The 27,781-nt window shown below is 37.4% G+C and overlaps 1 protein-coding gene across 12 annotated transcripts in view; it reads right to left on the bottom strand.

Moving 5' to 3' along the window:
• SUPT3H (SPT3 homolog, SAGA and STAGA complex component) overlaps positions 1 to 27,781 on the bottom strand; it is a 307,173-nt gene that overhangs the window by 72,269 nt on the left and 207,123 nt on the right. For all 12 annotated transcript variants that reach the window (XR_010429531.1, XR_010429532.1, XR_010429530.1 and 9 more), the window contains 5 exons: positions 27,464 to 27,539; positions 24,695 to 24,807; positions 23,911 to 24,018; positions 23,251 to 23,439; positions 20,753 to 20,863 (listed from right to left, as the gene is read on the bottom strand). Coding sequence is in view for 9 of the 12 variants with exons in the window: in XM_064650748.1 (XP_064506818.1) it covers positions 20,753 to 20,863; positions 23,251 to 23,439; positions 23,911 to 24,018; positions 24,695 to 24,807; positions 27,464 to 27,539 (597 nt within the window). In the remaining 3 variants the exon portion in view is untranslated. The remainder of the gene's footprint in view (positions 1 to 20,752; positions 20,864 to 23,250; positions 23,440 to 23,910; positions 24,019 to 24,694; positions 24,808 to 27,463; positions 27,540 to 27,781) is intronic.

Genomic DNA, 27,781 nt, shown 5'->3' with positions numbered 1-27,781 from the left:
TTGGGTTCCGCATTTTTCTAGATTTGGGTATTTGTCTTGCAAGCAAATATCTGTCTATTCATAACACTGAATCTGATTCCTACTAAAAATATTAATTTTTCTATCTAATTTTCATCTATTTTTCTATCTAATTCTTGACACAACTTGTTTAAGGGCTAGGATGTAATAACATTGCATAGAAAAAAAATCCATACAAAATACTCAGGAACATAAAATATTCTATCTATGTAGGGTTTAAAAATAGTTAATATTAACATGAGATGGAAAAAACCCCAGAAAAATCAACTTAAAGTATTTTTACATATTACTGTGAGATCTCTCCTAGTTGCAACTGAAAGAGAGAGAAAGAAATATATTTATGTAATTAATGAAATGTGATTATAAAACTGGTAAGGAAATTCAGAGCCATAATGGATATCAAAACCACTTTTAAGATGACTAACAAGTACTGAGATATGAAACAAAAATCAGACAATAGTATTTTAAATATAAAAATTATACCAATTATTAATATTTTATGCTTAATTAAAAAAAATCTAATATGCCCTGTATCTGACAATCCTATAACTAAGACCTTACGGTGCTAACATCACCCTCTATATTGAATAAAAATAAGACATCCCAAAATATTTTCCACTTATTTAAGGTGCATTGATATCAATTAACCTTTTTTGATTTAGACCACAGACATCTCTTAGTCTGAGCTGTCACCTCCCTCCACTTATAGTCAGTGCTGAGAAATATGCTGTTTGGAAGGACATGCATCCTTGAAAGTGCCCTCTCCTACATGCCTGCTTTTGGCAAGATGAATTCCAATCCCCTTGTTCTGGAAAATCTGAACTTGTTTAGTTTAACTGTATAAAACTCCACAATTTATTTGATTAGAGATGTTATTTTAGCATACTGAGCTTTCTGAAAAAGCAGAGTGGTTAATCATGAACATTTTCATCAAATGATAAATTATCACTGGCTTCCTTTAAATATCAAGCCAGTTGTCAACAAACCAGATTGTTAATGGAAACTCCTGGAACTGTACTTCCTTTTTTTTCAATGACTGACAGAGGGCAGGTTCAGATCAGGAATTAGAAACAAATTCTTCCCTGTGAGCGTGGTGAGGCCTGGCACAGGTTCCCCAGAGAAGCTGTAGCTGCCCCATCCATCCCCGAAGTGTTCAAGGCCAGGTTGGATGGGGCTCTGAGCAACCTGGGATAGTGGAAGTTGTCCCTGCCCATGGCAGGGAGTTGAAACGAGGTTGGTCCTTAAGGGCTCTTCCAACCCAAACCATTCCATGATCCTACAATTCTATTCTTAGTGAGTGACTTGCCATACAAGAAACCCTCCCATCTTGTTCCACCTTTAAGACAGGAATTCTCAGTATGGAAACAAGAATGCACAAATCTCTTTTTGCAAACAGGAGGAATTAATATCCCTACAAGCTGGAAGATGAACAGTTCACAAAAGCAAACACTTCCATTCATACAAAGGATGACAAAAACATTATATTTATAAAATCTGAGGCTATAAAATGAGGATTCAGAGAACCCTCCTTGTGCCTTGCTCAGAGATCACACAACAGTGTATTCGAGATAAGGCACTGGACTGCATCCTCTGTAAGTGCATCCCACAGGACTTACTTACCCCCCCGATATTGTGTTTAAAAACATATGTAAAAGGTACATGAGCCACAGCAGGACCTTCCTACAACAGGAGTCAACTGGCACAGCTACAGCCATCTGGGTCCCTGCTGAGTGAGACATGAGGGTGGGTGGCCCTGCAGCCTGGTCCAGTTGAACACACTCTTCTCTGCACCATCTGGGGATGTGGTTCTGGATGAAGTTTGCAGGATAAACAATGCACCTTAAAGTTCAGGAAATGCCATATTGAGCATTCTCTTCTGCCAGTCCTAGGACTGGCATTAGTAGTATGTAGAGGCCAAAAATTAGGCTAGCTGTGCAGATGAGAAAAATTATGTCAGATAGAATCAATAATAATAATTATAGTAATAATAGCTATTATTATTATTAATACTACTGTTACTATTAAATATAAAATTATTATTATTTTAATTATTTCCCCTAGTTTTGTGGGGAAGGCAGATAGAGAAGGTATATTCTATTAATGAAGCCTTAGGCCCCAGAAAAGTGTACAAGTGTTAATGCCTTTTAGTTTGGCTTAGAAAGGAATGACAAGCAGATAACTAAACTGGTTCTGAAATATTTAACCCCGAAAATAATATCTCAAAAAATAACCTTGAAGCCACAAAACCACTGTTTACCAGGACTTGCTCCACTTTGTTATGAACACTTGGAGTTGGTGCTAAATTAAGAAATATGCAGTCCATAAGATACGTTATCGGGCTGTAGGGAAGCAACAGGCATATCTTGCCTCCAGGAACAACAACCTCGTATGAAACTCAGAAAAACACGTCTCCAGTTTTTAGTTTTGTAAAGGCTTATTTCTGACTTATCTTTTCTGAAGCACAAACTCCCGCAGAAGGGTCGACTGAACTCTCTGCTGACCGTGGATTCCCAGTAATGAAACCATGGTTTATTTTATGCTGCCTTTACAGGATCTACATCGCTAATGTGAATGACACCCAGGACACTCCAGTGAGTCACCTATTTGCAAAGCTTGAAAAGCAGAATATGACAGCAAATTCAGCCTTTTGCACAGTGGTCCGAATTTCAGACTTCATAAAAACCTACAGTTCTGGAAGGGGAGGATCATCTGAACCACATTTTGAGACCAGATGATGACAGACTGGCTGAGCTTCCGGAGAAGTCCTATCAACACTTTGGTGGCTGGCAGCACAGCTACTGGGATCAATTAGGTTAATTAAAACTATATGGCATGCAGGCTCCATGTGCAATTCCTAACTTGGTTAGAAGGGAGGCAAATGTGCTACAGCATGATTTTAACTGAAATGGGTACATCTATAAAGCCTTTGGAATGCACGTCTTGAATTCAGAGAAAGATGAGAAGACAGGAAAATTGAATTGACACAATGCCTAAATATGCTCTCAACATCACTGTGAATTTCAGATTCACGGAGGCTGGAAGGCACCTCTAGAGATTGTCTAGTCCAACTAGAGCAGGTTGCTCAGGGATGTGTCCACTTGGATAAGTGGCAAAATGATGCCACAATAATTAGAATAAAATATCACAAAACTATGCAATCCTGTCTCCCTTCTATAGCAAACTAATACTATACATAAATTTTCCCAAATACATAAATTACTGAGAGGATATGTGTGTGTGTGTGGGAAACAGGCCCCTGCTAATTCAGTGTGCTCCCATCATTGCCACACATTTTGTCTATACTTTACACACATTTTTGTGACCATTAAAGGCTTCCCTCAATGGAGACATGAAGTCTGAGGTTCAGCAACATCTTTGACAACTAGTCCATCCACCTCAAATTATGGGGAATTTTGAAAATCAGAGAATCATTTAGATTGGCAAAATCCTTCTGGTTGTACCATTTCTGGGTACAAGAGAAACATGGAGCTCCTGGAGCAGGTCCAGTGGAGGGTGACAAAGATGATGAAGGGACTGGAGCATCTCTTTTAGGGGGAAAAGCTGAGAGAGCTGGGGCTGGTCAGCCCTGAGAAGAGACACTGAGAGGGGACTCATCCATGTCTGTCAGGGTCTGCAGGGAGGGGGCAGAGGATGGACCAGGCTCTGGTCCATTGGGGGTGTCCAGCAATGGGACAAAAGGCCATGGGCACAAACTGATGCCCAGGAAGTTCCATCTGAACATGAGGAAGAACTTCTCTACTGTGCAGAGACTGAGCACTGAACAGATTGTCCAGAGAGGATGTGGAGTGTCCCTCACTGGAGATATTCCAGAACCATCTGGACACAATCCTGTGCCAAGTGCTACCTGCAACAAGCAGGTGTTTCAATCCCTCTTCCTCCTGCACCACAAATCCATTCCAGCATGGAAGACAGAACAAGGTTTAAACTAAGAAATTATCTTGTTACTGCTCCTGGTAGAGGAATATCTACCATTTGTGCAGAAACACAGCAAACAATTGCTGAGGTTGGAACCGAAAGTTGTTCACATTTGCATTTTTGATCTACTTGCTCAGTTGGTGTGTGGCTGCAGTAAATATTTTGGCAAATACAGAGTAAAAATACATGTATGTGCTTAGTATATTTAGCATTTACATCTATTCATAAAAAATAATCTGTATTAGAAAATAATACTGAGCCAAAATGTTAATGTAGTCTCTTCCACATGCCAAAAACTTGTGTGGGTATGTGCATAAAGAATGTACATACTCAGAGAGACACTAACATCTTGTAATGCAATATGTTTCTGCTATACACACTCCAGACTTCCAAACAGCTGCATATTTTAATATACATAAACCCATACTTGAAAAATAATAAAATGTATTAGTTTTCCACATTAGGCATTTATGACCTAATTTAGGAGAGTATTACATCTTTATAACTTTTAAAAGACCCATTTTGATAAAACATCCCCATAAACAGACTGAGAAAATCGGGGTAACAAGCATCTGTTGCTGCATTGTTTTCTTAATGGGGTAATAAACTAATAACACATTTTTATAACTTTTCACAAGAATATAAAGTATTAAAATTGAAACTGATATTGAAAAATGTTCTCATGGTCCATTTTATTTTATTTTTCCACTATGTAAAGTTTAGTACTTACCAGATTAATATTAATATATCTTAATTATGTTGACACAATGGAAATTTGCCAAAGACATTCAAAGAATGGAAATAACTTGTTATTTCCACTACTCTAATTAAGGTGGTGTATTTAGTCCATTTTATTCATAATATAGGAGTAATATGAATATTTATAAGAATGTATAGAGATACCACATACAGAAATAATGACCCAAAGTTTCTGAGGGTTTTAAAAAGGGTTATTCCATTGGCTTTTAAGAGCAATGCCCATGTTTTCTTTCTAATTTACCTGTTCTAATAAAGAATTATCAAAACTTTATTTCTAAAAACAAATGTCACAATTGCATAATCAACAGCTTCTTTCCAGAAACTTACGTTACATTGTCATGATGTTTCTGGTTTTTTGTTTTTAGAAAAAAAAGATCAGACTTCATTGTGTAACACAAAACTAATGAAAAGGTATTGAAAATTGTAACTCTGAAGTGAAATTGCTATATTTAGCAATTTTTTTCTTTTGAAACTATGCATGTGAACATCAGGAATTCGATTAGAATGTGTTGCTGACCTGCATTCAAAGTGGATTTTCACATTTACAGTTTACCAAAGCACCAGCAAAGGATGATTCATAGCCCTTGGGGATGGAAAGGACCATCTAATCTCACTGTGCTGCATAACACAGCCCACACAATTTTCTTGAATTGGCTCTCCAGAACCAATAGCTGTGGTTGAACTTGAGCATGGGTTTTACAGAAACATCTCCTCTTGATTTTAAAATTTCCAGTCATGGATAATCTGTCACAATCATTGGTTAAGCTATTTCAGCACTTAGTTAGGTTGTTATAAATATATATGCCTTATTTCTAGGTTGAATTTGTCTAGCTTAAATGTCAAGCTGCACACTGGAAGGACTCCTCACACACATCATCCTGTCAAGGTAGAGAAAAAGGCACTTCCACAGCATGGTCCATTTGACCCCTCTTAAACGTCTACCTTAGGAAGAGATAAATTACAGTCCAAAAATGCTTATTCCTCTCAATTGACTATAAAGGAAGTCATAGAATCATGCAGTGGTTTGTGTTGGAAAGGACTTTAAAGACCATCTAGTTCCAAACACCTGCAATGGGCAGGGACACCTTCTACTATCCCAGGCTGCTCAAAGCCCCATCCAGCCTGACCTTGAATTACTCCAGGGGTGAGGCAGCTACAGCTTCTCTGGTAAACCTGTCTAGTTTTGCTCACAAATGTTTGCCATTGTGCTCAGATGCAGGTGTTTGTATGTAGCCAGAGGAATCCCACCCTGAATATCCTTACAACTTTGCATATCCTTGCAATTTTGCATGCTAGGACCGAAAAACCCTAAGATGTGAGATTTTTTTCTTCTTTAGTGAGTCCTTAAAGACTGACTACATGCCACTTTCTTCAGTTTGATAAACTCCACTATGTGTATCTCCGTGTAGGGATTTTCTAATCTTTCACAATTTCTCCCAGATCTTTCAGCCCTCTCTAATTGTCGAGATTTTTATTAAAACACAAACTGCAGTGGTATTTTAGTTGTGCTTGCCCCAGTACAGCAGAAAACTTTTCTATTTCCTATTCCCCTGCCTGCCTGACCAAGGACTGCCTAAATCTCTTCAGCTATATTGGCCCTATCACTGATTCCTCAAGACTCCAGGACATTTTCAAAATCCCTACTCTGCAAGATACAGCCCCAGAGACTGTAAATGTTGCCCATTTTCTTAATTTGCAGATGAAATACTTAACATCTGGCTCCTCTGGAATGAAAATAATTTGCTTACACTTCATTTATCAAACGGTAACTCAGTAACTCTCTGTCACTACCTTGTCCTCTTCATTACTTTACAATCCTCAATTAACTTTATTCCAAAAATATTTGACAAGGAAACTAGACCCTAAATAAACTACCTTTGGAGAAATGGAAAGTTGAAGAGTTTGCAAAGTAAATTTTCCAAACCTGTAACACTCACTATGAATGTAGAGCTCCAGCCACTCTGCCTATATCCATACTATAAAACACAGCAGCATCCTGGACTTCTCAGAACAACCAGCAAAGCCTCATTCATAGAATGATGGAATCGTTTAGGTTGGAAAAGTCCTCTAAGATCATCAAGTCCAACCATTAACACAGCACTGCCAAGTCCACCACTAAACCATGTCCCCAAGTGCCACATCCACACATTTATTGAACACTTCCAGGCATGGTGATTCCACCACTTTCCTGGGCAGCCTGTTCCAATGCTTGACAACCCTTTCCATGAAGAAATTTTTCCTAATATCCAACCTAAACCTCCCCTGGTGCCACTTGAGGTAATTTCCTTTTGTCCTGTCACTTGTTACTTGGGAGAGGAGACCGCCCCCCACCTGGCTACACCCTCCTTTCAGGGAATTGTAGTCAGTGACAAGGTCTCCCTTTGTTGCCTTTACATTGGTATTACAAAGCCAGCCTCAGTTATAATTGTGAAAGTCAGAACTTCCCAGTATCCAGTGCTATTCTCGGGATTTATGTCAATAAGTACTAAAGCCAAACGGTTGCTGCTGACTACAGGCAGCTGAATGCTGCCACATCAGTTTGAAGTGAAATATTACTTTTTTTGGAAAAAGACATTATTAGAAACTTTTAACCCACAATTTCTTAAAAATAAACTTTATGAAGCTGGGAATGAATTCCTTCCATGAAAAAAGAAAAAAAAGAAATATAAGGGTTTTACTTCAGCAACCTAAAAGGAAATTGTGCTTTGATGAATTGGGAAGTGTGTAATAAATTAGGGGAAGCAAATAATACTCCGCATTGTGACCTTTGCTCACAGACATGGCAGTAAGTGTTTCTTACCCTGAAGTACAACCGATAAAGATTCTTGGCTGAATAACTCAGGGCTAGTTAGCTTTTTATGTCCCTCTGAGAGCTCTCATGTCAGGCTGCCAGCTCAGGCTGAATGTGGATAAACTGGAATTCCTCATCTCCCGCCTACTCCAAATCCTCCATCTCTGTTCATCAAGAACCTCATGACCACCACCCTGAAGGTCTATAACATGGATATCATCTCTCATACTGGATACTATCTGTGTTCACACTGGGATTGTGGCTGTATTTTATATTTTTCTTTCCAAATAACAACCCTAGTGGCAGGTAACTGCCTTTCTTACCCTTCATCCAGATTCCTGTCTTCTCTCTGAGGAAGTCACAGAAATGCTCAGAAATCTAGCTTTGAAAAACCAACGTCTTCCTGTTTGTACCAAGCCATAAAGCTCCTGCCAAGCTCATTTCTCTCACTCATCACTCTGATTTTCCTCCCAGCTCCTTTAGAAGATACTTTTCATTTTCCTACATGGCGCATCCCCCTCCTGTGCAGCAGCACATCTCCCATCCAATGTCAGATTCCAACCTCACTTGCCACTCTCTGCTGCGCACACATCAAATGTCCAAGACAGCACATCTCCTGCATCATCTTTTTGGGAGGAAGAAGCAAAGGGCAGGCTAACATCATCACCCACTGTCACTTGGTTCTTAAAACTCTTCTGTGCTGTGACTCGCACAGGAAAGAATCTCTTACTGACTGGATAATTTATATACTGAGACCACTTCCTTACCAGCTAAACAACAGCATCTCCCTTTTACTCTCCTGTTTATCTTATCAAATCTTGTAATTTGTCATGTCTCTATATTGCAAAATCTATTGAGCCACCATTAACTTCTGTTCTTCATTTGTGCAAGATGAATAATATATAAATACAGAGGAGTCCTGGATCTTGACTCATGTTCTTACACTGAAAAGCATCAGTAATAAGATTTTTTCCCACTTTTTAAAGTTAAATGACAGTTTACATATGTTACAGAAGTTGAGACTCCAGAAAAAAAAATAAAAATCCCACTTTAAAGAAATGGCACCACGCACTTTTAAAAAACCACAATAAAGCCAGTGCTCTTTTACATATTTCAGGCTAATATTCAAAATGTCTGGTCACTTTTGACAATTTGGAACTATTTATAAAATTATGTCTCAAAATTAGTATTCCTTGATCACATGAATGGCTTTCAACATGTTCTAAAGAGCTGTGATTAATAGCTTTTTATCAACTTGTTGAGCTATCCAGTTTCTCTGTTTTGTACCCAGTTAACTCTTTTTATCACCTAAATATTACTGTAGTAAATTATGGACAAAGATGGGCCTCATCTACCCCATAGAGTATTAAATCTCAAGCTTCCTTAAGTGGCAACAAGCCTTTCCTCTGTACCATCTGCTATTTAAAAAACCCAAAACCCTCCATGCACAATGGTGAGACTGTTTAACTTCCTTGTTAACAGATGCAGAAACAGCTGAATGCTTTTTCTCAGAAGCACCTAATCTACACTCCAAATCTACACCATATCTCTGAGGATAACGTAAGCATCGTACCTAAACACCAATTAGAACTACAGTTTTTTTGATGGTGAATATTAATAACTTGTCCTTCTTGCAAGAAAAAAAAATACCCAAAGCCTTCACCACCGACAAAATTAACCTCGTGAAATTAATATGTCTCACCTCCAGGCCGTTTGTATTGCAATAATTCTGCATGGAGACTGCTTGCTTCCAGCAGTTTTATCACCTTCTGCAGTAAAACTAACACATGTAGATCTCTAGAGAGTCTTACTTTTTTCCTGTTGTATCAATTCTTTGCCATCAAAAATGACAATCCTGTCAGCACATCACCACACTTTAGGACTGACCTGTGGAGAAGTTCAGTCTGGAATATTGCAATAGTACAGTTTCTCCAGGCTGGATACCAGCCTCTTCCCCACCTACCACACCTGCCAGTGTTGGTAACCTTGTGCAAACATTGTGTGATTTTTCTTATTATTTTTATTTTTTTTCCTAATTCTTTCTTATTCTTATTTCTTCTTATTACTTATTATTATTATTCCTATTTTTCTCCCAGCATTATTGGAATTTAAATTATGTGAAATTAGAGGCATATAATTCATAGGCAGAGCTCATGGCTGTGGAATTAATTTCAAATTAGTAAAACAGAATAGGATGTTCTTAAACCACTCAGGTATATTCCAGGTTCCACAGTCAGTCAGCAACTGAAGCCTGAAGGAAACCACCTATTCATTTCAAGTTCTCAGGGCTTTCCAGAATACCTCAGGGTCTTTATGGAAGCCCAATACCTTACATTTTCATCCACATGCATATTAACTAACATAAATACTCAGAGACAGAAGAGTGTCTTAACAATGAAAAAAATCCCTCCTCATATCCTTTCCCTTGAGACTGCCATGGAGGAAGGGGTGTAACTTCTATTAATAAATAACTAAAGAACTTAATTGCTGTGAAGGGAACTGAATTATCCAGGGTGATATTTACTGGCAGTAGGAAGCTTGGTTTAAAAGCAAGAAAATCATCTTGACTGTGAAATTTTACCACTGTAGAACAAGTAGAACTGATATAAGAGATGTATCAGAAAGCCTTGGTTGAAGCTTAATCCTAAACTGGACACCACAGTCAAAATATAAGTACAGTAATTCACAGCACTAAAAACATGACTGGTACCTGATTAATTTTTCTGATACTCCCTTCAAGAATTTCTCTTCATTTCATAATTTTTCTCATTTTCAATATTCATCCAGCACTGTATCCTGTTTAAGTTTAAACACTTTACATATCTTCCAAAACCGGAAAGTTTTGAAAAGTGAGGCATTCCAGTGAGGCAAATATTACCAAGCCCAGAAAAAGAATCTGATCTTATTCCATCCCATTTTAGGTGTACTGCAAGTACTTTTTAAGGACCTTTAGCCATCTTCTCTTATTCTGCCATTTATATTTACAGCACACCCAGATGCATAATTTGCACTCTCTCAGCTGAGCAGTGTCCATTTGCAGAAATATAACACAGATAATATAATTGTCTTTTTCATCAAATCTACTACAGGCACCTTTAAGATCACCATCACTGACAAAAGAACTACATTAAATTAAATTTCCAGAGAAACCAAGATGCCAGGTAGAATCACTTAATGTACAAATAAAAAATATTAAAACTTTTCACATGGCAAAGACTATTTTTTAGTCTTTAGATATAGATATATTTATAAACTATAAACATGTATTTCTCTGCATCTCTGTTTGCAACTCTGAAAATCCTTTCAAGGATCCTTTCATCCCTACAAGTATCCTTCTATCCTTTTCCCTGATGCAATAAATTTTAAAAACAGAATGTTGAAATAACAGATGAATCAAATGTATATCACTAACAACACCAGAAGCCTCAATTTAGCACAGGCTTTTGTCAGACTGAAGGTATAGTTTAAAAATTAAGCAGGTGACTGCTTTGCTGAACTGAAGATTATACAACCTTAAAGCTGAAGTCAGAAAGGTGGAATAACACAAAACCTCAGGGAAGGGAAGAAACACAGAAACCCCAAACTCAAATTCATGGAATGTGTTTGGTTGCTTCAAGCATGGTGTTTTCACTTGATTTTGCTACACAAAAATCCCCAAGCAGTACCAAGTGAGCAGCCAGGCTTCCTGAAATGGGTCTAGTTTGGAGAAAAGCGAAGATTTGATGTTAAAGACATTTTCTAGTAACCAAATCCCAGTGTTGCCTTCTGATGCCTGGAGGTGTATCAAAGGGATAAGAGGAGAACAAGCACCTTTGCCACAGGGGATGGAGAGGACAGAGGACACAAAGGAGAGGCAATCAAACATAATCTGCACTGCTGCAGGCTCAGTAACTTCTTCTGCTGTTAGAGGTATCAAAGATTTAAATGAGAACTGACACCTCACTGAGTGGGACACGATAAATGGACAGAAACAAATCCCAAAGGCCCTGTTTAAACTTCAGGAATCTTTTGTCTCTTCCTACGTGCAATGCCAAGTTGAACAAGTGCTTAAGTTTGAGCTTTATCACAGGACTTTATGAACAAGGGAGTAGATGATTAGAATGGAAAATAAGAGATAAAAAGAGTTATAAAAAATGTTTCCACTTGGTGTCCTTTTCTAGATTTACCCTGTGGTTCTAAAGATTTTACATTCTTTATTTGCAAAGTGATGCCAGAGATGTCCACAGGTAAGACCTTCTACCATAGAATCACAGAATCCTGGAATGGTTTGGACTGGAAGGGCCCTTAAAGATCTCCCAGTTCCTAACCCCTGCCATGGCCAGGGACACCTTCCACTAGACCATGTTGCTCAGAGTCCCATCCAACCTGTCCTATCCAACAAGCTCAATACAGCAGGACACATTTGTCAAGTGTTAGTCGTACAAATAATGTCTAAAATGAAGATCCTGTTCATGACAAATTAAGTTTCACGTGGTTTTTCTTCAACTGTAGATTAATTCCAAGTCAAACAGCTCTATTACATGATCCCAAAGTTCCCATAATGTTTCATCTCGACAGCTCACATCCTGTGCTCCAGAGCTGTGCAGCTCTGCTGCTGACTCACACTCTCACAGCTGCTGCATCTCACATCTGAGCTGGCCCAGACCAGCACAGAGGTGAACTGACAGCTATGAGCAGTTCCAGCTCATAAAGCACTTTTAAACCTTTCAAGGAGAAAAATATGAATGAATGCTCATTTTCAGGGGAAATCTGAAAGAATGGTACAGAATACAACTGCTGAACTTGTAAGTACATGATACTGTCTACAACCCTGCAGATTCACACAGACATGAAACCTGCAGGGAGCTGCACTATTATTCTGTGTAGTGACAGGTAAGAAAAAGACACTTTGTTTTTAAGAGTCTTCAATTTTGTTCTGAGGATTCTTCAATTACCAGGATTCTATTTATTACCTTTGTACCAAATGTCGCTGCTGCATGGATGCAATGTCACTGTCTTTACAAAAATTAATATAAATTATTGAAGAAGGACAGATTTATGTTTGTGCAATATCTTGGAACACTTAATTAAATTACCTTTTTGTCCTAGTACCTGCTCTAGAATTATATTCACTCACTTTACCTTTGAAATACATATTTATGTATTACAGGTTAGATTGCCTTGAGCAAAGTACCAGAAGTCAGATTCTCATCTATACTAAGGTTTTTTAAGCCTCTCAGGAGGCACATAAGAACATACACTTCATTTAGAAAGTAACATATTCTTACCCTTGGATCCTTTCACATCAGTACAACTGAGCTTAAAATGTCTCTAGTATGTATTTGAATCCAGACATACAGTTGGAAAAAAATAATCATATAAGGTTTATGAGACCAGGAGCTGCTTTGGTTTATATAAGAGATTCAGCTGATTGCAAACTTTATAGCTGACTTATCTTCTCAGTAACACAGCTAGTAAATTTATTTGCCAAATCAGATTTTTTTAACTATTACACCTTAAAAATAATAAAATCTTACACTGTGAGCTCCTACGTTGAGTAAGATGCACATTTTGTTCAGTCCTTCCAGTGCAACATCCTTGAACAGGAGGTGACACAATGGAGTACAAGGGTTGTACATTATCAGAGTCACTTCATGCCAGTATCTCCTACTTCCACAGAACCACATCGATGCTGCCTGAGAGCCTCACGTGCTGCTTGCAACAATTCATGTACTGTGTTGTGTGGTAAGACACTGATGTATGTGCGATCCAAGAATTTTAAATATCCCCGCAGGATACCAAATACTATCCAGACTGTTAGTAAATACTTTCCCAGCGCTCTGCAGAAAGCGAGCCAGTTCTTTTCAAATCTACTTAAATGACATTTTTGTCTTATCTTAAAAATCTATGTTCCTGTTTAATAAAATCATCTGGGCAACTTACTGCTTCATCAGTGCTGCAAGCTTATGCCTTCATTAATAAATTCTGCTTGAGCGTTAAGATTACCCCCAGTAGAGACAGCTGGGAAACTGCAGCATAAAGTCAAGCAGCACATTTAATGACCAATGAACTTCTGGAAACTTAGTCCAAAATGATACATCATTGTGTCAGACACTCTTAAGCAATACGCAGCTTGGTCTCCCTCTTTAGAAACATGAAACCCCCTGAAACTGCTACCACAAATTGGGAACCTTTTAAATTACTGCCAAGCCACCTGCTTTTCTCCAGGAAACTTCATAAAACTCTCCAAATTAGTAATGTCATTAAGTAAAGCTTACAGATCTGTTGTTATTCCGAAGGAATATTAGCTTAAGGAAACCAATAGGGATTTTTATCATGGAAAGAACTGTCATATATATTGTATAATCTATTCCAAATGAAATGCTTTAAAACATTCTTAAATACACTATTCTTTCACGTTTTAATCTTTCTGGGAGAGAACTGTATAACCATATTCTTTGGATTAAACTCACCTAATGAAGAAGTTCAGGAGAGGGGATGTGAAAGATTCTCAAACAGTTTATGTGTCTTCAGATGGTATTGAGAGCTGTATAAATCAAATGTCCCATTTTACATGTTTGAACAGCACTGGAAGAAATAGTGCTGGGATGGAAGGGGGAGCCCCATTTCCCCTTTTCATGCGATTTTTTGAATGGCTCTACACAGAGTGGGCGAGGATGGATTATAGGAATGTCTTCTGTCGAGGAGTCAGCCAAAACTGTGCCATCTCATCTTGGAGTAATTTATCCAATAAGATGATTTAGAGGATAGCTCAGTGGCACCATTTTTGGAAGGTAAAAGCAGAAGGGAAGGGATATAAATCAAAGGTGACTGGCAGGTAAAGGATATAAGCAGCAATCAGCCAAACCATGTGCACACTGGCACAAATTCAACAAGATCATTTATAAAAATTTTAAGTCAGGAGTACACAAAAGGGGGTCTGGTGCTAACTAAATCCACAGATAGATTACACGCCACTGAAATAAACACTTCCAGATGCTGGCATACAAAAACCTTTTACAGAAAGAAATGTTTTCTTTCATAAATCTGAAAGGAGGAACCTTGGGATGGGGGTTGGGAGAGAAGGGAACAAGATTTCCAAACTGTGATTCGACTTCCTACTGGTTTTATAGAATAATAACTCATCTTTTTCAAACACACAGTGTTAACACTGTAGAATAACAAATAAATACAGACAACAGCTTGAAGTATAGACAAAGACATCTTAAGTATGTAAGTGTTTAATGAAATAGAATGCCTTTTCTTTACTTTCAAAATGAGAAGAAAGAATAAAAATGTCAATTTGATTTCTTCTGTATCAGAAACTGAATGTGTAACTGAAGGAAAAGTTTTCAAATGCCTTTTGACATAAATACATACATTTCATTTTTGAGAACCGATTAGGAATGAAATCCTGACTTCTTCAAAATCAGTATCAATTGATTTTGAATATCAATATGGGCAGTATAAATTATACAGGACCCTAAATATCAGAGATTTTTTAATTTGATTTCCATGTATCTAATTTCTTTTGGAAACAGCATCAAAATTTTTTATTATTCAAGTGCTCTAGGAAAATTTAGATGTAATGTATCTACATTGAGTCTACTGAAGCAATTATTGAAGATTATATTCCAGAACTTCTTCGCGCTACTATTTTGGTCTGAAACACGCAAAAAGAAATTTCTTTCAATTAAGACTAAGTTGCAGACCAAATCCCCCCAGAGACAACTCCAGGCTGTGGAGTCTTCCAGATGACCTCCACTGGTCTCTTCCAGCCTTACACATTCTGTGATTCTGTGAAATGTGAAGACAAATTTTTCTTGAAGTTTAAGGCACCTAACCCAAACTTTCTTTTCAAAATGTCCTGTTCTGCTTATCTCCACAAATATACTGCCACACCATCCTTTGTATTTTAAGTGTTTCCTCTCTTCTCTCTACTCCCTGAATCAGAGAATATGCAAAGTGGAAGGGACCCATCAGGATCATTGAGTCCAACTCCTGGTCCCACACAGGACCATGCCCAAGAGTCACACCATGTGTCTCAGAGTGCTGAACTCAGACAGGGTTGGTGCTGTGACCACTTCCATGCGGAGGCTGTTCCAGTGCTCAACCACCCTCTAGGTGAAAAACCTTTTCCTGAATCTGATGGTTTGTCTCTCACAAGCTCAGTTTTCCCAGCTACTATTCCACAGATTTTGTTCTATAGGGGAAATCAGCAGAGTCAACATAATCTTTATAACACTGAAGTCACTAAAGGTACGTGATGAACTGTGGTGGTTTTCACCTCAGAAATTGATTTAAGTATTTGCATAAAAGCTGAGCTCAATCAGGATCAAAAATGAGCACTTTAAAAAACATCAGAAGTGAAAAGTCCTGACTAAGTATATAATTTGATTGTGAAATTATGATTTACACGTACATGTAACATACTGAAGTCTACATGGGATACTTGCACTAATTATTTAAAAACCTCCAAGAGTATAAGCAGGGCCAAATAATATAGACCCAAATAATATAAGTCTCTACCAAATCACATTCTCTGGTGTTACATGTTCTTTGTGCAGGGAATGTCACAACAGTTTCATAAACATGGGTTTGTAAATATTAATTGTTTTATGCTGCATAGGCAATTTTATGAGACTGACATATTTAACAAGAGGAGGTTTAGACTAGCAAGCCTTTTCATACTGAAATGCCTTGGAGGCTGAAGGAGCATTCCCTCCAAAACATAAATATCCAAAGAAACGTTGGTTATACCTCTGTTCATTCAATCCACTCCATTTACACACACACTGCTGAATAATGGCCACTGTCTGCAGCCTGTGCAGGGTTACAATTTACACTGGTGAACTCAGCTTCTCTTAACTAAACATCTGAAGCATTTTGTTTCACAACTGGCATAAACTAAAGACAAAGAATCTGCTTTGGAAACGTTTTCTTTTTCTTTTTGCCTGTGATCTTCCACTGCTGTAGAGACCACTTTTTAATTTCAGAGAAGAGGATCCGAGCTGTACTTTTTACTAGAGCTGTTCTCGTGGTCACAAGTACTGCTTACAAACTGTTCATGTACCACTTACAACTGCTCACATCAAGATTTCAGGTAAGCACTGTATATTGCTCACAGAATAAATACTCTTAAAAAATTATCTGTTTGTTACCCCAACTGTTTTAAATACAATCAATTCAAATAAAATAATTTCTCCTGAGATATTATGCTTGCATTATGCTTGTATTCCTGGTAAGAAATATCCATATTTCCATATATCTATATTTTTGTGAATACCTTGGCATAATAAATACTATTATTTTGAATATTATTTGAATTAATATTAGGATTATTCCTACAGGCCCAGTCAAGACTGCATATCATTCTCACTATACACTTTTGTAACTCAAATGCACTTAATAGACACAGATCCAGTATATGGAAATACATTACCCCACAAGATGGAGAGTTCCATACTTCCCATTTCTGTCTTGCAAAATTATATGTCACTACTTTTAAACATTTCTCTGCTTCTTGCAAGTCTGGACCATGCTTTAGAGCAGGAAACACTGAGCATCACCCAATACTGTTAATAGAAAATATATGGATAAAATGTATGTCTAAACTACCTTGGTCATGATACAGTGCAGAAGAACCCAGAGTACACTTGCTGCTTTCCCTTGTGGCTTGCACTTAGAGACAAAACCTAAATGCTCTAATTATGTTAGTCATTTTGACATAGCTATTAAGGTCAAAATAAATGCAAACAGATCATTTTCACTAGTTTAATGTTAGTTCTCATTTACCATATGATTATAAAACTTTCAAAGTGTTCTTTTTGTTCAAACTAACATCCATCAAATGCCACTAAAGAATAAATTAACCAGCCCAACTCTTCTTCCAAAACTGCTTCATTAGGAACACTCATGACCAAATCAGAAGGAAGAGAGGGACGATCATGATTAAACAGCAGAACAGGGAAAGATTTGGAAAAACGTGTTGCATCTTAGGTCTGTGACACCAGGTAAAGGGATGAGGGAAAGGGAAGAGAAGAAACAAAGCAAAATTTCTTTGAATATGCATGCCAGGATGCTTGCTGACTGTGAGAGACCCTTGCCATACAGAATTCCTCGTGGAACATGTGGCTCACAGGCTTTTTCTTGCAGAGAAAATTGCCAAAGAGAGGAAGTCACATATTACCCCATGAATATCAAGAGGATATTTCAATGAACATTGCCAGCAAAAAGTTTGCAGTTTGAGATGTCCGTAAGAACATGTTATAAATTGTTATGCCAGATACTATTGCTACTAGTGCTGTTCACCTCTGTAATTGGTTTAATGCCTGAAAATACTCAGCATCTCTGTTTCTATAAAAAATGTCCCTCTAAAAAAAACAATAGTTACCTAACAGTACTGAAATACTTATTAATTCACTTAGAACAATTTAAATTAATTTTCAGATAGTGACATAAGTGGTTTTGGGCTAAACAGTCACCAGCCCATCATTTAGGTGCATTTAGGAAACACACCTTGATTCTTCTGGGAAACCTCTTCACACATAGAAGCAAAGCACACCAGGACACTAACCCAGTAAATGTCAACTTAGATACAGACCCAGTTAAACACTGGATGCTGAATACCAATGACTCGTGGTGTATTCAGGAATAGCACCTTCCTGAAGTACTGAAAAACCATTACGATTCCCAGGCAAGTGGATTTTAGCCATAATTGCTTAGTATTTTGCATTGGTCAAATTGCCAGAACAGCCCTTTGTTTCTCTCTCCCCCATAAGAGTCTGAAAAAACTGAGAAAAAATGAGCAAAATGGAAAATATACAATCAAAATATCATAGAACCACAGCAAATCATACCTGCAAATCCATTACACAAAAATAACTTCTCCTCCTTCAAGGACTTACTTCCATTCAAATCCACACAGTGCATGACTCCATTGACACAATTCTCTATCCAGACATATCAGCACACAAAACTTTTTCATTCCTCAGGTCTGGTTTTTCCCTAAGTACTCTTGGGATGCAATTGGTGGCTGTCTTTCTACATCACCCATCTTTGTGTAGGATAACACCTGACTGTTAGACTGAATTCTTCTAGTTAGAAAACCCATCCCTTACTGGTTTGGGTTGAGATACGAACTTTCTGAATACAGCAGGCCCTTGACAACTGCCTGCCTGTTGGTTATTACATTGATCCATAAAAATATCCATTATAGTGGCTGCAAAGAGATAGAGAAGGGTTTAGATCCTTCTGATACAGTTCTTCCCTCAGAGACTCAGACTTCTAATATAATGTCAAAGTTTTTCAGTACCTACACAGACTGTGTCACATAGCTCCTGTCTGAGATCTGAGGAAATGGCCTTGCCTGATTATATAAAAATCTGTGGTAGGGCTATTAATCTCACTCCTCATGTTTGGTTAGACATATGCCATCAGACCTCTCCATCATTGAAGTCTATCTGTTGTAGAAGTTTTTTTATGTAGATTGCAGAGGCTACTCAGTGCTCTATCCACATTTCTGCCAAATTAAGACATAAAGGTCATGATTATTGCAAGGACAAGTGTGATAGCAAAGTTATCCCCAAAGCTGCCAATGAGGGCACTGAGAGAAGTGGGCAGATGGACAGACCTAAATGCATACTCTGTAATACCTCTCAAAGTGCTTTTCCTGAGCTTTCTCATTAAAAGCAGGATCATATTACAGCCCTACAACATCTGAATGCATCCAGGAGCTGACCCAAGATTCCCTCTCATTCTTGGCTTGTTGAGAGGGAACAAGATCTGCTCATCTCATCAACCACGTTGACAGTAAGTAATGTTAACAAATTAAATTGTTCAGTTAGCTGCCCTGTTTTGGGAAATTCATAAGATTGGAGGACATAAAAAAACCCCAACCCAAACCAGACGATTTTATTATAACTTGTGGTTGCAGAAAAAGTTAAACTTTGGTTAATAACTGACCAAACCACTTTTAGTAAGGGTCAGGCAAGGAAGACTCACCTTTCTGCAACTGTTTATTTGAGCTTTTTACTTCTTTATAATAAAGTTAAATACATTCTCTGCTTTCAGAAGCTATTGCCATGTTGTTAGCTACATCTCTTAGCACACTTCTGTTAAAGATATTTTTCTTTTTTGGACTAGAAATTCTATCCTATGCTTTACACGATATTAATCTGTCATTTCTGAGAGGTAAAATTATGTAAAGACAATTAATTGCAAATGTGTACTGCCTATCATTAATAAACCAAACATTCACTGTCATTTATAAAAGCATTGATCAGTTTTGACGTTAGGAAAATTATTACTTCACATATTCATTTACTTTCTTTTTTTTTTGTTCCTCACTTCTGAGGTCAGAGGCCACTATTTCTTTGATATTTATGGTCTTCATACACTTAATTTTTATATAGATGAACTTCCTCCAAATTCAGAATAATTTTCTTTTCCTAAAATCTCTTAAAAATTGAACAATTTCTTCCTGATTTTTAAAAGCTCAGTTCTAGTTTGGTGCTGGTATTTTTTTTGTTTTGTTTTTCCTATAATGATTTCTTTGACATTTATTGCTTCCCAAATGTAGATATTCTGAGGTAAGCAGGATTTATGCCACTTGGAGGAGCAGATGAGAAGAAAATAACCCCAATTTATGACACTGGAGATGGACTGCTTTCACATTTTCATCAGCTGAGAAAATTAAATAAAGAATTCGTTTGGCTGCTCTGAACAATGGATTTGCAATTTGCATAGAAAAAATGATGGCAAAACCTCAGAACCCATCAGTGTTTTACCACAAGCTCAGTTCTATTACATTTCAGTGGAGGTTCAAAGTTGTCTAAAGAAACCATTCTCTTCTTTCTCCAACTGTAAATGTGACACTTGAGAGTTCAGCTTCCAATAGGAGCAGTATCTGACACACAACTAATTTTAGAATATAAAGTGCTCTTCACCATATTGCAATACATATAATTTAAAATAACTGTAAACCTAAACTTTGGAAAAACAGAAGATTCAAGCACTAACAAAAAAGCATAATTTGTAATTGAAAGAAAATAATATTTAAAAGGAAAAAAAGAAACTTTTTTGTCCTTCCAAAAAGAGACAGAAATTACTAAGTTTTATTTCCCGAGAGAATTATGCCACTTTTATAAAGAAAATTACAGTCACCACAAATTGCTCTCAACAATTCCAAAGCTTCTTCATTCGACCACTTGAAAATCAAAGTTCTTTAAGATTATAAATATAACTTTTTATAACTCTGTTATTACGTACTGTGAATGGGGAAAGGGGGCCAATCTTGTGGCCGTAGCGTCGAATGGCCTCTCTGATGTGGCTGGGCTGGATGGCATCACTTTGAGCCTCTATACCACAGGCTGCAGTGCTCTGCAACAGAAAAACACATAAATTGTTACTAAATCAAAAACACACAACAGACCTACAGTGCATAAGGCATGAAAATAAACCTTTATAAAATGGAGCAATTTTTTTTTTTCCTGAGGATACACATCATTGCTGCCACACATTACATTAGAGAGAAAAAGCTATTAACAAATTAAAGAGGACTTTTACATGAACTTTGCTTAAGAGACCCAAAGAACACCATGTTTGTCCTCTTAAATCTTTCACCTAGTGCTGCTGTGTGTTGCAATTGAAAAGAGCAGAAAATGTTCAAACTAAAATGAGAGGGTCATATAAGTCACACTGCAATAACCACAGAAACTATTTTTAAAACATTTCAGGCTCTTATTATGATGTCAAGGGGTGGGGAAAATATTGAACAAGCACCCTAAGTGGAAAGCAATTTGACACCAAAATCACCATTGAGTAACATCAGACTGAAATTTGAAGCTGAAACGTGACATAATGGTGTTAGAAGGAAGCAAAAAAAAAAAAAAAATTAATTACCTCAAATTGGAATGTTTTCAAATTTCAAATGACGTTTTGGATTATGGACCATAAACAGATAAAAAGAAGAACTCACTGGTGGTGGGGTACTGATTGTACAAAAGTTTCCTCAGGATTTCAAAACAAAAAGTTACTCTTTTCTCCTTGTTAGTCAATCTGAAATGCTGTTTTAGGCTCCACCTAAATCGCCAGAATTCAGATGACTTATCAGACGATGGCTTCTTGGCAACAAACTCATGAAAATTATATTAGTGAATGCACAGAGAATGACAAAAAGTTAAGTTATACACTTAAGTTTAATGAACAGCCCCCTCATACATTCACATGATACACTAATGCTCTCAGATTGGGGATAGTTTTTGCAAAATGTTTTATTTTCCAGAGTGCTGAGTCCACTGGAGCCTGTGTGTACACACAGAATTATTCATAATACGATGGCAGATTCTTCCCTTGCTGATTGACACTCATAAAGGGAATATGAAACTCAAATATGTTTTGCTGGACTGGGCCTTCATAGCCTAAAAATAACATTCTTCACCAAGTTAACTTGTTTGTCTCAATGCCTCAGTTATATCCAGTAGATACCTAACCAAATTGGATAAGTCAGGAGAGCTTTTCATTAAAACTGTGCACTTTTTGGAATACAATTGTTTTAAAAGGCATCAAGCAAAACACTAAGAATTTAAAATAAACTCATAACACCAGCAAAATATAATGTATCAAAAACTAGATTGCCAGTTGAATTCCCGGTCCTAGGAATGATAATGGAAATCAGCCACAGAAACAAAATGCAATATAAAAAAGGAAGAGGAAAATCAGAAGTTTTCTGAAAGGTTTTTAGGATTCACTAATAGCTTTCTAACTGGAGTATAAGGACAGCCATAAAGTTGAACATATTAGGAGAAAGAAGGAGAAAATACATCTTTTTCTGTCTATTACTGTAAAAATCACCAGATTTACTCCAAAAAATGAGTATTTTTTAATAATAAAACACATGATAGAATCCCAAGTCACTCCATTGCTTTGAAGCAGAATGAGCATTGACATCACATTTTTTCAAAACAGCCCCATGTGACTGATACAGGGCTTCCTACTCAGTTTATTTAATCAAATCTATTTCCCTTGTGGTTTTAAGGTACATATATCCCTCTCAGACAGAACACCAAGACTCTACAACAGCAGACAAGAATTGCAACATTTACATTTCACACTCTGCATACGAAATATCTGTATTTTATGCAAAGTAAACAAATATTTAGCTTGAATGCAACAAACTGGCATAAAAATAAAGCAAGTCAGGCAGAGTTGTTACAGGCTGCTGGGAGCAGGAAAATCACAAGCACCTCTTTTTCTACTTTGCTTATGTTTTGACACTTAAAACTATGCTTGCTGCCACTGCCAGAGCAGGGGATGGTGATTTGGGGTGGTGACTCCTGCTGTCGCTGTAGAAGAGCAGGTTATCTGAGCAGCAGCAATTGTTACCTTAACAAAACTCAGTTTGCAGGGAAGCTTTAGCCTAGTTCTGATGGAAAAAACACCAAACCACACATCTGGCTTTACAATAACGGTAGTTAATATGTGATACAGGTTAAAATTAATATTTAAAATGAGACCCATTATTTACTGTGAGGGTGGTGGGGCCCTGGTACAGGTTGTCAAGACAAGGTTTTGGATGAGCCATCCCTGGAAGTGTTCAAGGCCAGACTGGATGGGGCTCTGAACAACCTGGACGAGATGGTCTTTAAGGTCCCTTCCAACCCAAACTATTATTTGATTCTGTACTGATTTCCTGAAGATGTTTTGGTTTCTTTTTCTTTTTTTTTTTTTTTTTTTTTTTTTTAATCCCAGGCTTGTGCACCAAATACCTTTTTTCTTTTCCTTTGTTTGGATTTGGTAGAGTCCTGTCCAATTCCACCATTCCCCAAGGCTCCTGATGGGGTTTTCCCAAGGTGTTGCTGTCCTGCTGATGCTGGGGGGGTGGGTGTAGGAGGTGGTGTGTTTTCAGGAGAGTCAAGACTGGTCTTCACACTGGTAGATTGCCCTAAGAGATGTGGCTATAAAAGCAAGATGTCAAACAGCCATCATATAATCAAATCACAAAAAACCCACCCCAATTATTGCCTTCTTAGATTTCCTCTTAGAAGAGATGTAATGCCAAATTTGGGTCCTTCATTCCAGAAGTAATTAGAATATCTGTATTATAGCAATGCAATACAGCACGTGGTGCTTGCCAATTTTGAAAACTTCAATTTCCAAATCTGCAATAGAGAGAGCCTTGAATGCTGAGAGAAGGAATTTCCACCGAAGAAAAGAGGATTTGCATTTAATTATAAAGGCGCTGCTAAGAATTTAACATTCAGAACTATAATTTAATGTCTTTCCATCTAAACCCATAACTTCGAAGTTCATAAACTCCACAACAGAAAGTCTGTATCGATACCAGAATCAATAACGTCTACTTCGGAAGAAAATACATCTGAAAGTAAAACACAAAAAGCATTAGTAAGTGAACAAGCAAGTTTTACCTCAGTAGAATTGTGGTACTGTATGAAGGTGGCAGATATGGCATGACTGAATGGGTCACCAGCCTTGGGAGCCATGTCCTGTTTAACCAAAAGGGCCAAGTCCACCAGCTGGAGAGGCAAAACAGAGGGGGGTTACAAATGCCATTGCAACAATGAGTGAGGGGTTGTGGGTTGAGGCAGAATATTCTTAGTGTTTCTCAGCTGAAAACAAAATTATTCAGAGATATTTCAGCCTAAGGAACCTTTCTTTTCCACTTCTGTAAATATATGGAGCAATCTATCTACCCAAGAGGGCTCGGCTTGGCACAAAGGTAACATTTTGTTTTCCAGGAAATCCTTCTTTATAATCCAATTGTGCAATGGGGTTGAATGAGCCTCAGCACACTGCCAAAGGTCACATAGCAAAGTATGTGGTTTCAGTTTGGACTTGAATAAAGTTCGTGCTGGACTCCACTCTCCTCTGTAGCCATTATAAAACATTTCTTTTTGTGTATCAGAGGGGTGAGTACAGAACAGTCCACATCTGTCATCCAGGACAGACAGGATTTCTAAGCTGGTCTAATGGAAGGTGTCTCTGCCCTTGGCAGGAGAGGGTTGGAAATAGATGAGCTTGAAGGATCCTTCCAACCCAAACCATTCTTTGATTCCATGAATCCAGTTAGCTTGGTTAGTTGAAGCAGTGACTGCACTTCTGAAGGGGCTCACAACCCTGTCACTGAGGCTGAAGTACATCCAAGAGTAATTTATTTATTTTAATTAGAGTTCAGGCAGCAGAGTCCCTTACCTGGGCCACAGTCTCGTATGCTAAATATGCCAAAATCTCCATTGCAACTGCATTTGGCTTTATTTCCATACTGCTACAGTCCAACCAGTCACGAAATTTGGATGCTTTCTTTGCTGTCATTTAAAACCATAGGGGGAAAAGGAAAAGTTAACAACAGGTAGGTCCAAATAATCAATTTTTTGGGTAACAGAAATACTGAAAATGTGGAACAATTAGTGTGAGTGTGATTTGATTGATCAAGGAAGGAATTACCAAAGTGGAACCTGTGGGTAAAGACTTATTTCATACACAGCAATCTGGAGACCCATAAGCACATGGACTAAAGAGAAAAAAAGCACAAGGTAATCAATCATACAGAAGATTTAAAACAATGAAGGGTCAACCTCAGAGGAGTGTAGACAGGACAAACCTGATTTGGAATGTATTGTAAAAGGAATAACGATGAATTAGAGAAAGCACTAAAAGAAATCAATACAAATATGAGCCCAGATAAAATTGATATAATTTTATTAACAAGAGCAAAGACAAATGAAGAAGGACAGAAGAATTCAGCAGTCCTGGTGTTAACCATACAGGGCTTAGGTGCTGACAGGGGAGCCAAAATGATTTGTAGATGAGTGTTTTTTAAATGTGCTTTGGTTAAAAAGAAATAAGGATAGCTGTAGATCTGCAAATGATCAACATCCACACGAGAACTTCACGCTGGTAATGGATGAGATCACTTTGGAGAAAGGGCAGAGAAAAATACAGAACAGAGAAACATTGTATTTGCTTAGAGAGTAAAAGGAGGAAAAAAAAAGATGATCTTACTTAGGTCAGTGGTGGACAAGATGATCACAGAAATGTGGGGATAGAAAGAGTTGTTAAGACAGAGGTCTTAATGAGGGCTGTTTGTGTGACAGGACAACCAAAATGAAGTGATTACAAGGTGAAGAACCATCTGAAACAGCTCTTTCAACCTGCTTTCAACTAGGACTAAAAAGCTACCCATGTCAGGTGTTAAACAGAAAACAGGTGTAAATAAATGGTTATTTTTATTTAGGAGGGAATGAGAAGGCTACATGGGGTCATTAAGGAAAGTAAAAAAAAATAAAAAGAAAGAAATATGAGAAGTGTGAAGGTGACAGAAGAACCACAAAATGTTCTCTACAATTAAAATTTGTAGATCTGTGGTACTCGATCCTTTGATGGACATTTTCTTTTGCCTGTCTTTAAAAGTGCACAGAAATATCTGGAGCTGTGTTTATTAATATATATTTTTAAAACAGGTTTCTTGAAGTCCCTTCCAGGTTTATTCTCTTACGATACAGTTTTTATGGGTTTATATTACAGTAAAAAGGGTTTTCTTCTTTAAACATAGTAATACATTCAATTTTTATTAAAATATAAGAAAAGAAGTTAAAAAATAGCTTTTATGTTAGTTTTGAACAAATGTTCTCCGTGGCACTTATTATGTTCTATCTAATTGAGCTCATGTTATGCAATTGAATTTGTGTCTGAGTTTCTCTTGCTACTATCTTCTAACCACTGTAATTTTCATATTCTTTAATGACATTAAATGTCAGTGAAAAAGAACTTTATAGATATGGTCATTTAAAAACATTGTGAAAACAGCACTGAGATATTTTTATAGATCACAATCCCCTGGTCAGCAACATTCAATTTTATTTCTCAAATTTAAGATTTCTATTTGTTCTGTGTCCAGCTGGCAATTTTTGGGTTTTCAAAATTACTTTATCACAAACCTCTCATTTCCTCAAGTCGCCCTAATCTGACGTATCATTTATCTAATGGCTCACAGATGTGTGATGCCAAATTATAACTAAACATAAAAAACATATTGAATTAAGAAAAGAAATGCTTGCAAAACATGTTTTCCTACGTTTGCTGACATTTGCTGATGCAGAACAGTATCTCAAATGTGTCATTTTTTGGCCATAAATGAGTCAGTCTTTCTTTGAATTTAAAAGGAAGAACAAGATAAGGTCTCTCCTTTAAAGACACCATTGTGTTCAAGTCTGCGTTGTAGGATCATGTGCTGTTTTGTCATGATTTTTACTGGCTCCTTCGCCTCCCTTTCTCTGACATTTGACCTAAAACCTTAGTCATCACTTAACCGCTTCTGTAATGATGTTTTGCTACATGATCAAGCCCATTAATTTACAGCTCATTATAGTCATGGCCCACAAGTACTTCTAGTAAGTTGGTTTTCAGTGCTAGAAAAGCCCTAATTCTGTCATCATGTTATTAGTGTTGGAATGGCGTATACTGATGAACTTGGCTAATGTTGAACAAATTCCACAGCAGGAGCTTACAGCTTAAAATAGAAGAGTCTCTTTAGTAAGTTCTTTGTGTCTCTGCGGATCGGGAAATAAAAGCAGAACTTGCTGCTCTTCTCTAATTTTAGATGCATTCCGAAAAACCTGCAACCATGAAACTTCCTAATATGCCAACTTTGACACCACCATGACAACTTGAGGCAAGTGGTGGTTTTAATCCATTAACTCCTTACCAGTTCTATGGTCCTCACCAGCACAGTATCCCAGCATATGGAAAGCTTGGTAGATATTCAAATAAAATACTCTGCCCGATACAGCCTGAAACTGCTAAATTAACTGTTCCCAGGAGTTATGTAGAGAAAGAATTTAAAGTTTTATTATTGAGGATGAAACAAAAGTGCTTTCAAAAAACACGAGGTTCTGGTGTGCTCTCTATTACATGAAATAATAATCAAACATCTCCATACAGTGCAGCCATTATAATACTTACAAAAACTCAATTGCCGACTTTCACAGAATTCTGCGTACTGGACTGAGTCCATGGCTCGTGTTTGTCTTTCTGCTCTCTGACAAAAGAGTAAAAGTACATGATGTACCTTATTCCAACAAGAACTGCATTCCACAACAGAAATTACAGCGCCAAAGCGCCCTCGCCACAACCTTGAAGCAACCCTCCCAAATTAAACATGCATTGAACAAGTCAAGATGAAGAAATATAAACCACAGATGGGTTATTAGTCTTGTGAGTTAAATTTCCCACAGGAGGGTGTCAATTCCTATTTTACAAACCTGCCTGCACAAGGCTCAC

This window comes from Pseudopipra pipra, chromosome 3 (genome assembly GCF_036250125.1).
Source record: "Pseudopipra pipra isolate bDixPip1 chromosome 3, bDixPip1.hap1, whole genome shotgun sequence".
Classification (NCBI taxonomy): Eukaryota; Metazoa; Chordata; class Aves; order Passeriformes; family Pipridae; genus Pseudopipra; species Pseudopipra pipra.
Note: the sequence above shows the minus strand (reverse complement) of the source record. Positions and strands in the feature narration are given on the sequence as shown.